Genomic DNA, 10,445 nt, shown 5'->3' with positions numbered 1-10,445 from the left:
AGGATACTGCAGCCTCCCTGGGGAAGCAGCTGTGTCACAGAGATGGTGGGATCCGAGCAAGAAGTGTCCTGAGGGAGGAAAGGGAATGAGGCCCAGCGGGCCAACCATAAGCATCTCAGCTGCTGCTTCCCCCTAGTGGCAACCAGTTGCCCTGCAACTCGGAGACCACGTGATTTCGGGGAAACGGACCTCCCTGAAGGAGAACTGAAACTTAGGGTGGGGACTGTAGAAAGGGGCGGAGAAATCCAGAAGCTGCCTAGCCGGGAGCTGAGCTGTGGTCGGCTGAGCCCTGGGACAGCCTGCACAGCAGCTCAGGTAAGATTAACCAAAAACGGCTGTCAGCCTGGGTCAAGGTCGGGGAAGCCCTGCGGGAGGTGGTGGGTGGGGGCTCCTAGGGACCCCCCTGCTAGACAGAGGAATACCAGAAGGCTTGTGAACCAGGGAGCTGGAAGTTTGGCTTGAGTGAAAGACTGGTCAGGGGCCGGTGTCCCACACCTTATCTGTTGGCAAAGGACAGGAGGACCTACTACCGGGTTCTTGAGGGAAGAAGGCATTGCCCCATCCCCGATTGTTTTGCTGCCTTCTGGCCCTGCCCACTTCCGCCCCAGCTCTGCCCCCTCTCTCTGCCCCACCTACCCCTGGGACAAGCAGGGGGGAGGGTTAGGGGGCATCAAAGGATAAGTTGTGGGGATGGTGGGTGAAGAGGGTTGATGAGGCATCTCAAGCAGCTGCTGTATCTGCAAATGCTTGGGGGTGTCAAGCTCTCTCACTGGGAGCAGGACACCAGGGCATTTTCCTTCCAAACAATAGATTCCTAAAAAGTCTTAAGACCAATTCCTGTTGCCTTCCAGATGCTACATCTTGGTAGTTTGCCTGTTTGTTTGTCTTTTTGCCTTTTCTAAGGCCGTTTCCGAGGCTCATGGAGGTTCCCAGGCTAGGGGTCTAATCAGAGCTGTATCCACCGGCCACAGCCAGAGCCACAGCAGCGTGGGATCCGAGCTGCGTCTGCGACCTACACCACAGCTCACGGCAACGCTGGATCCTTAACTCACTGAGCAAGGCCAGGGATCGAACCTGCAACCTCATGGTTCCTAGTCGGATTTGTTAACCACTGCGCCACAACAGGAACTCCAGATGCTACATCTTGGGATGTTAAAGTATTTCCGGTGATTGCTAGTGATGACAGAAACAAAACAATTCAGCCTCAGAATTCTGAGATATGTCCAGAGACAAAAGACAGAGGGGGTCTCTGGCAGCCCTTTGCCAGAATCCAGTCCCTCTGGCGAGGATCTCACTCTTCCCAAAATGTCCAGTGACAGCTTCCCACTGATCTTATCCCCAGGATGGCTTCAGGCAGGGCTCGCTGCACCCGAAAGCTCCGGAACTGGGTGGTGGAGCAAGTGGAGAGCGGGCAGTTCCCAGGAGTGTGCTGGGACGACGACGCCAAGACCATGTTCCGGATTCCCTGGAAGCATGCGGGCAAGCAGGATTTCCGGGAGGATCAGGATGCAGCCTTCTTCAAGGTGAAGGGCCTGGAAACCGGCCCCTCAGAGGGAGGGACGGAGTATATACACTGGCGCTCTCCCCCTCGAGGCGTTGTGTCCGCCTGGGTTTCAGATAAAGGGGAGATGAAGCGTAGGATCGGCTACGTAATTATCAGAGGCCAGTGCAAAATGAAAATGCAAAACTCAGCCAGCGTCTCAAGACAGCAACAACGGAGCATAAGCCTAGTACGGGCCGTTGTGTGCGCGCGCTCTCAGGCCACACGTCCATCCATGAAGCCAGCCTGGTAGAGGGTCAGCAGGGGTCTGTAACAGGCTGCCTTCTCTTTACTTCTGCTGTTTCCTAGGCCTGGGCGATATTTAAGGGAAAGTACAAGGAAGGGGACTCCGAAGGCCCTGCCATCTGGAAGACTCGTCTGCGCTGTGCCCTCAACAAGAGTACTGAGTTTGAGGAGGTTCCTGAGAATGGCCACAGGGATGGGGCCGAGCCCTACAAGGTGTACCGGCTGCTGCCACCAGGCACCCTCCCCGGTGGGTGGCCCCGGCCCCGCCATGCCTAGGATCGGCAGATGGGGGGAGCAGAGATGAAGCTCTGCGCCTCCTGGGACGGGGGAGCGCCGGGTCAGAGTTCTGCCCTGTCCCTGGGGAGCTGTAACTCAGGCACTTGCCCCTTCCTGCCCATCCTTTCACTGCCTTCTGTCTCCCCTCCCCTCTGCCCACTTAAGGTTCTGACCTTTCTCTCCCCATCAATGTTCTACAGCTCAGCCAGGAAGCCAGAAATTACCATCAAAGCGACGCCACAGTTCTGTGACCTGTGAGAAGGAGGAGGACGAGGTTACCACAAAGAACTGCACACTCAGCCCCTCCATCCTCCAGGACCCCTTCAAAAATGTGAGAGTTCAGGAGGGAACTGGGGGTGGGGACACTAAGGGTAGGACAGTAACTAGGGGAGAGGTGCACCAGTGATAGAAACTGTACCGACTGTATCTACAGGAGTTGGCAGAGACCAATGGGGGAGCAGGCCATTCAGACTTGGGGAGCAGCAGCAGCAGCAACAGCCCTGAGTCTCCGGAAGGTACCACCTGCCCTGCCTCTTTTGTCATCCTCCATGCCACATCCCCTGGACCTTGGACTCGACTCCTCCAGTCCGCTCAGTTTGTTTGCTTTTTTTTTTTTAAGAGCCACACCCGCAGCATATGGAGGTTCCCAGACTAGGGGTCAAATCGGAGCGGTAGCCACTGGCCTGCACTACAGGCACAGCAACACAGGATCCAGGCCGCATCTACAACCTTCACCACCACTCACGGCAACACCGGATCTTTAACCCACTGAGTGAGGCCAGGGATCGAACCCAAATCCTCACGGATACTAGCCGGATTTGCTTCCACTGCGCCACAACAGGAACTCCCTCCCACTCCGCTCTGAATCACCAGTGCCTCTTCTTCCCTTCTAGGTAGGGTTACCACTGAGGCCCCTTTCCAAGGAGATCAAGTGTCCCTGGAGCATCTACTCCCTCCAAATTCAGGTACTTGGTATTTCTGACTCGCCCCTGCTCTCTGTCCCCTGACGTCCTCTTCCTGTGGCCGTGCGCGCATTGTCTAATCTGTCGGGGCTTGCGGCACTGGTGTCTCAGCCCTGCCCCTGACCAGACTCCAGACAACTAATTTCTCAAAAATTATGCACTCTGTTTCCTGGAATCTACTTTGAGATTCTGTGGACTAAGTAGAGACCCAATTTTTGGGACCTTCTTATAAACTCTTAAGAGCCTGGGCATTCAGCCCCGAGGCCTCAGTGGGAATCTGTGGATTAGTTATTCTCCTGAGTGACAGGAAAGTCTGACAGGAAGCCCCTGGCTGCAGAGGGCTGGGCTGTGTAGATAATGAGAGAGGGCACCTTCTCTAATCTCGGAAGGTGCCGCCGCTGCCCCCACCCCGCTGCCCACCTGGTCCTCACCAGCCCTCATTTGGTTTCCCTCTCTGAGGCTCACATTCCTGTTGGCACACGAGGGTGTTGTATTATTATTATTTTTTTTTTTTTTTTTTTTTTTGGTGTTTTTAGGGCCACAGCCATGGCATATGGAGGTTTCCAGGCTTGGGGTCAAATTGGAGCTGTAGCTGCCGGCCTATGACACAACCACAGCAACACAGTATCCGAGCTGCATCTTTGACCTGCACCACAGCTCTTTGCTGGATCGTTAACCTGCTGAGCGAGGCCAGGGATCGAACCTGTGTCCTCATGGATATGAGTCAGATTAGTTTCTTCTGAGCCACGACGGGAACTCTCAAGGGTGTTGGATTTACAAGGAGCCCCTATTCGTTTCCTCAGAGGCTCCTGCTGGCCACTGACCAGTGGGCCCCCAGGATGGGGCACCTGTGCAGCGGCCTTTCCTCTGTCCTCAGACTACTCGCTGCTGCTCACCTTCATCTACGACGGGCATGTGGTGGGCGAGGCCCAGGTGCAGAGCCTGGACTGTCGCCTTGTGGCCGAGCCGTCTGGCTCCCAGTGCAGCATAGAGCAGGTGATCTTTCCCAAACCCGGCCCACGAGAGCCCACCCAGCGCCTACTGAGCCAGCTCAAGAGAGGTGTCCTGGTGGCCAGCAACTCCCGAGGCCTGTTCGTGCAGCGCCTTTGCCCCGTCCCCATCTCCTGGAACGCGCCCCAGGCTCCCCCTGGTCCAGGCCCGCATCTGCTGCCCAGCAACGAGTGCGTGGAGCTCTTCAGAACCACCTACTTCTGCAGAGGTGAGGCTGCTCCAGCCAAGGCGCTTGAGCCCCTTCCCCCGCCCCTCCTCCCCCCGTCGGCTGGGCCCCCACCCTGCACTCTCTCTAGCAGATCCTCTGTCACAGCCGAGGCATGGCACCCCTGTGCTTGCACTGGGCACGTCCCTGTGCTTAGCCCTGTTAGTCCTCCTTCCCCAGCCAAGGTGGTGGAAGGTGAGGCCCAGGTGGAGCCCAGCAGCAGCGTGTCACATCTCAGGAGCACCACCACATAGACGCGTGCAGTAATGGGAAGGTGCACCTCGTGAAAGTGTACCTCGTGGACCCCCACCCCTGCCCAACACACTTGCACACACAACTGTCCACACAGTCATGAGAGCAGGTGCAGATTACATGTCCTGGCTGCCACCCCAGCATTACTCAGGTTCCCCCTCCCAGCAATGTTTAGAATTCTACTTCCCAAAGTTCCTGTCATGGCTGAGTGGTTAACAAATCCGACTAGGAACCATGAGGTTGTGGGTTCGATCCCTGGCCTCGCTCAGTGGGTTAAGGATCCAGCGTTGCTGTGGCGTAGGCTGGCAGCCACAGCGCCGATTTGACCCCTAGCCTGGGAACCTCCATACGCCAAGGGTGCAGCCCTAGAAAGACAAAAACACCAAAAAAAGAAGTTCCCGTTGTGGAGCAGCGGAAACAATCCGACGAGGAACCGTGATGTTTCGGGTTCAATCCCTGGCCTTTCTCAGTGGGTCAAGGATCCGGCATTGCTGTGAGCTGTGGTGTAGGTTGCAGATGCAGCTCGGATCCTGCATTGCTGTGGCTCTGGTGTAGGCCGGCAGCTGTAGCTCCGATTAGACTCCTAGCCTGGGAACTTCCACATGCCACAGGTGCGGCTCTAAAAAGCAAAAAAAAAAAAAAAAAAAAAAAAAAAAGAATTCACTTCCTGCCTCTGTTCAACTCTCACTCGGACCTTGGAAGGGAAGCCAGGACACAGAGCGTGAGTGTCCCCAGGGCTACGTGCAGGAAGGGTCTGAGCAGTGTTAGTGCCAGAGGACCCCAAGCTCCCCCAGCAGAGAGGGATTCAGGTTGAGGGATGCTCAGCCACCTCTAAAAAGGGGGCGCCTCTTCCTATTTGGCCACAAGTGAGTGGCATCTTTGTTCCTGGCATTTCTCCTGGCGCAAGGCAACAGTCTGGCCACTTGCAGCCCCTGCTCCAGCCTTGGTCTCTGGGTGGCCTCTTTCCCACCTCTCTCTCTCTATCATGGGTCCTTCCCTAACCCCTCCCTGCCTTGGGCCCTTTCCCTTTTCCCTTTCTTCCAACTCTTGACCATTTTCTCTTTCAGACCTGGCCAGGTACTTCCAGGGCCTGGGCCCCCCACCCAAGTTCCAGGTGACACTGAATTTCTGGGAGGAGAACACCAGCCCCAGCCACACCCCACAGAGTCCTATCACAGTGCAGGTGAGTGTGGGCAGGGTTTATGAACAGCCTGCCTGTGCCGGGGGCAGGGGGCGGGTGTTGAAGAAGGAGCCCCTGGGCACAGTGTCTGCCCCCGCCGTGCTCACGGACCCCCCCCCCACCTTTTTGTGCAGATGGAGCAGGCCTTCGCCCGGCGCTTACTAGAGGAGGCTCCAGAGGCGCAGGCAGCCACCATGTCCCTGGTGCAGAGCCTGGGAGACCCAACCTCCTGCTCCCCTCTCTGCTCCTCCTATCTGCTTTGAAAGAACCTCATTCTCCACACTGTCGACCTCCTTACCACGTGATGATTTTGTCCTTGAACTCCTCATGGACCCTGATTGGTGGGGAACTCAAGATGACTCTTTTATTTTATTTTTTGCCTTTTCAGTCCTCTTTCATCTTGCCTAAACTAGGCACGTAAAATGGCCTTTCACGCTGCCCCCAACCCCAAAGCCCAGCACTTTATATTTTCTTCCTAGATCCTCGTTAAGGGTTTAAAATAAAATTTTATTGAAAGGAATCAGCATCGGCTTTGTTGAGAGAAGACGATAGCAGGGTCCCAGCCAGGGGATGGACCTGGAACCTGTGAGCAGGGGCTCAGGTTCTCTTCCTGCTGACCTCTTGCTCTCCTCCACCCTCAGGGCCTGGCAACTGTCTGGGCTCTTTGGGTCCTGGGCCTGGCTCTCTGTACCCCTAGGCAATTAGGATTAGGGCCAGCCACACTGAGCCTACAGAACCGAGTTGGGGTCAGCCACCAAGAGGGCACTTGAGCCTACAGCCGCAGGAGTCACCTTCACAAGAGAAAATCTGGGCTCCACAGCCCTTGGCTAGAGGCCTTTGATTCAGCCTCGGCCTGGAGGTCTCAGTGAACAGACCTAAAACTATGAGCTCGAGCCCTGGGGCCTGGCACGGGAGGAAACCAGGACCGCTCCCAAACTGGTCCCCTCCTTCTGCCTGAGCCCCCCAGCAGACAACCCGGCCTGGGCTGCCGTGTCACCAACATCTGCCTGCTGGGATCTGAGGGGTCCAAACCCACCGACACCTCTCTCCCTCACCCCGTGTTTATCTTGCCGCCAACCTGGACATTCTTCACAAGCCACCTGCCCTCCCACTGCTCTGTACCCTCACCTCCACCAGACCAGTTCACCGAGTACCCAACTGCCATGGCCGCCAACTTCCCCTTCCTGGATGTTACAACACATCAATGGAGCAAGGGCCTCCCAGACCTCCTTCCTGTCATGTCACTTTTAGAAGCTGTGAGTGGCTCACCTCCGTGCTCAAATCTAGATGTCTAGGTTCTCGAGGAATTTCTTACTGTCTCCCTTGACAAACTTCAGCGCTGCTTTGGAGACTTTCTGCCTCCTTGGACCTTCCTTGTCCTCAGTCTTGTCCATCGTCCTCCATAGAAGGCAAGAGCCCAGGCAGGCGTCTGCACCGGCCATGAGGAAATCAGGTACTGAGTGCACAGGAAGCCCCACCGTGCCTGAGATCCCTCCTGGACCTTCTCCAGGCCACCCTTCCTTCCGTTTTCTCTCATACCCCATCTCTAGCCCATCAGCAAATCCGAAATCAAAATCTATCCGGAATCTGACCTCTGCTTCCCTCGCCAGCACTGGTTCAACCACCATCATCTCTCACGCCTCTTCTTTCTGCTTCCTTCCACATCTTGTCCACTTTCAGCCTATTGTCAACCTAGAAAAGATCCTCTTAACAACTAAATCTCATCACGTCATTCCTCTGCTCAAAACCCTCCTTTGGCTTTCTCCTTTTTTGGCTGAGGCAGGCCGGACTTGATGTCCTTTTTTTTTTTTTTTTTTTTTTTTTTTTTTTTTTGCCTTTTCTAGGGATGCTCTCGCGGCATATGGAGGTTCCCAGGCTAGGGGTTGAATTGGAGCTGTAGCCACCGGCCTCCTCCAGAGCCGCAGCCACGTGGGATCCGGGCCATGTCTGCGACCTACACCACAGCTCGCGGCAACACCGGATCATTAACCCACTGAGCGAGGCCAGAGATCGAACCTGCAACCTCATGGTTCCTAGTCAGATTTGTTAACCACTGCGCCACGATGGGAATTCCATGGACTTGATGTGAGATCTCAGTTCCCAGATAAAGGGTTGAACTCAGGCCACAAGTGGAGAAAATGCTGAATCCTAAACTATTAGGCCACCAGGGAACTCCCTCCATTGGCTTTCAGTTTGCTCAGGATAAAAGCCCACATCCTTACAATGGCCTCCAAGGTGCTCTAGCCCCTATCCTCCTCTCTCTCTCTTTCTCTTTTTTTTTTTTTTCTTTTTAGGGCCTCACCTGAAGCATATGGAGGCTCCTAGGCTAGAGTTTGAATTGGACCTGTAGACACTGGCCTACACCACAGCCACAGCAACGCCAGATCTTTAACCCACTGAGAGAGGCCAGGGATTGAACCTGCAACCTCATGGTTCCTAGTCAGGTTGGTTTCTGCTGCACCACGATGGGAGCTCTCCTATCCTCCTTTCTAACCTCACCCTTTCCCATTCTTCTCAGTCACTCTGCTCTAGACTCCCTGAATCCACCAAACACATTTCTGCCTCAGGACCTTTGCACTTGCTAATTCTTTTGTCTAGAACCCTCTTCCTCAGGTAAGCACGTGGCTTGCCCCCTCTCTTCCAAGAGGGCTTCCTTGCGTAACCTAAATAGTATCCGTTGCTTTACTCTCTATACGCTGCCTCGTTTTTCTTCAAGGCACTGATTACCATTTTGCACATTTCTATTTGTCTACTTGTTCATCATCACTCCTTCTCTACTCCTTGAGAACGGGGACTCGTTTTGTTCATGGCTATATTCTCAGTGCCTAGAGAAATGCCTGGCACATAGTAAGCAGGTAATAAATACTTGTTGAATGAATGAATAGATGAATGAACCAATTCCTATGTCCTTTATCTCTTAAACTAGGTTCTAAGCACCTTAAGGGCAAGTCCCCCGAGCTTATCATATGTGTGCCCATTGTGAACACTGACAGTATATGTATAGTGATGGAAACTTTTTTTTTTTTTTTTTTTGTCTTTTTAGGGCTGTACCCACGGCATGTGGAGGTTCTCATGCTAGCGGTCGAATTGGACCTGTAGGCCTATGCCACAACCACAGCAACGTGGGACCTGAGCCGCATCTGTGACATAGACCACAGCTCGTGGCAACACCAGATCCCTAACTCACTGAGCGAGGCCAGAGATTGAACCTGCGTCCTCATGGATGTTAGTCAGATTCATTTCTGCTGAGCCACGACAGGAACTCCATGATGGAAACAATTTTTAAGTGTCATGTAGAAGCCAATTTAGCCAAGCACCCTGGAATACAGATTGGGAACACTGGAATTCTAAAGAGCAGAGTTTCCACAGGCTGCCACTAAGGAACGATGTAGTCTGGGAGAAACAGTCTATGCGGGCCTCTGTTCTCTCATCTGTAAAGGCAAGGCTTGGACTAGATTTTGAAATCCCGTTAAAGGGCAATAGTGCATTCATCTGCCAAATATTTGCTGAGCTAAGTTCAGGTACATATGGTAAAAAACAAGACCCCAGGAGTTCCCATTGTGGCTCAGTGGTTAGCGAATCCGACTAGAAACCATGAGGTTGAGGGTTTGATCCCTGGCCTTGCTCAGTGGGTTAAGGATTGATCCAGCGTTGCCGTGAGCTGCGGTGTAGGTTGCAGATGCGGCTCGGATCCCACGTTGCTGTGGCTCTGGTGTAGGCCGACGGCTACAGCTCTGATTCGACCCTTAGCCTGGGAACCTTGATATGCCACAGAAGCGGCCCTAGAAATAGCAAAAAAGACAAAAAAAAAAAAAAAAAAAGACTCCAATCCCAAGAGTTCCCCAAATGAAGGAACAAAATAGAGGCAGTTCAGGAAGTTCCTGCCATGGCACTATAGGATTAAGGATCCAGCATTGTTAGAGCTGTGGTGTAGGTCACAGCTGTGGCTCAGAGTTGATCCCTGGCCTGGGAACGTCCATATGCTGTGGGGTACAGCCAAAAAAAAAAAAAAAGAAAAGTCAGCTGCAGTAAGAGCCAAGTCTTTATTTTATTTTATTTTATTTTAATTAATTTATTTATTTTTGTCTTTTGTCCTTTTAGGAGGTTCCCAGGCTAGGGGGCTAATCATAGCTGTAGCTGCCAGCCTACGCCAGAGCCACAGAAATGCTAGATCCGAGCCACCTGTGCAACCTACATCACAGCTCATAGCAACACTGGATCCTTAACCCACTGAACGAGGCCAAGGATCAATCTTGAAAACCTCATGGTTCCTAGTCGGATTCATTTCTGCTGCCCCACAACGGGAACTCCCCAAGTCTTTTTTTTTTTAATTGATCTATAAATCAATTAAATTTTTTAAATTGCTCTATTTTTTAAATTGATATATTGGTTTATAATGTGTGAATTTCGGGTTTACAGTAAAGTGATTCAGTTACATATACATATTTTTTCAGATTCTCTCTTTTTTTTTTTTTTAGAGCTGCATTCACAGCATGTGGAAGTTCTCAGGCTAGGGGTCTAATCGGAGCTACAGCTGCCAACCTATGCCACAGCCACAGCAACACTAGATCCAAGCTGCATCTGTGACTGTGTAGCTCACGGCAACGCCAGATCCCTAACCCACTGAGCAAGGCCAGGGATTGAACCTACAACCTCCTGGTTCCTAGTCGGATTTGTTTCCACTGCACCATGATAGGAACTCCCATACTTTTTCAGATTCTTTTCCACTATAGGCAGATATATATAAGATAGAGAATATGGTTCCCTTTGCCA

At 53.0% G+C, this 10,445-nt stretch overlaps 1 protein-coding gene across 2 annotated transcripts; it reads left to right on the top strand.

Annotated features, from left to right (window-relative positions):
* Nucleotides 1-236: 236 nt before the first annotated feature.
* On the top strand, nucleotides 237-6,192 carry IRF9 (interferon regulatory factor 9). Of its 2 annotated transcripts, NM_001078670.1 has the most exon segments (9): nucleotides 237-315; nucleotides 1,343-1,523; nucleotides 1,850-2,033; nucleotides 2,263-2,393; nucleotides 2,496-2,577; nucleotides 2,956-3,027; nucleotides 3,902-4,243; nucleotides 5,560-5,675; nucleotides 5,807-6,077. In NM_001078670.1, coding segments are annotated over 8 exon segments (1,236 nt in total). In that variant the 5' UTR covers nucleotides 237-315; nucleotide 1,343; the 3' UTR covers nucleotides 5,936-6,077.
* The last annotated feature ends 4,253 nt before the right edge of the window (nucleotides 6,193-10,445 follow it).

The sequence above is a fragment of the Sus scrofa genome, chromosome 7, assembly GCF_054392235.1.
Source record: "Sus scrofa isolate SSC_HxYL_T2T_F1_AM1 chromosome 7, Sscrofa_HxYL_maternal_Yorkshire_Landrace_v2.0, whole genome shotgun sequence".
Classification (NCBI taxonomy): domain Eukaryota; kingdom Metazoa; phylum Chordata; class Mammalia; order Artiodactyla; family Suidae; genus Sus; species Sus scrofa.
The sequence above is the reverse complement of the archived record's forward strand: the minus strand, read 5'-3'. Positions and strand labels throughout refer to the sequence as shown.

Excerpts from the sequence above, each read along its gene's own strand:
- IRF9 (XM_084966833.1), top strand. The coding sequence starts at position 1,344 with ATGGCTTCAGGCAGGGCTCGCTGCACCCGAAAGCTCCGGAACTGGGTG. Across the intron at positions 1,524-1,849 it reads AGGATGCAGCCTTCTTCAAG|GCCTGGGCGATATTTAAGGG; the intron begins GTGAAGGGCCTG and ends GCTGTTTCCTAG. Across the intron at positions 3,028-5,559 it reads TCTACTCCCTCCAAATTCAG|ACCTGGCCAGGTACTTCCAG; the intron begins GTACTTGGTATT and ends TTTCTCTTTCAG.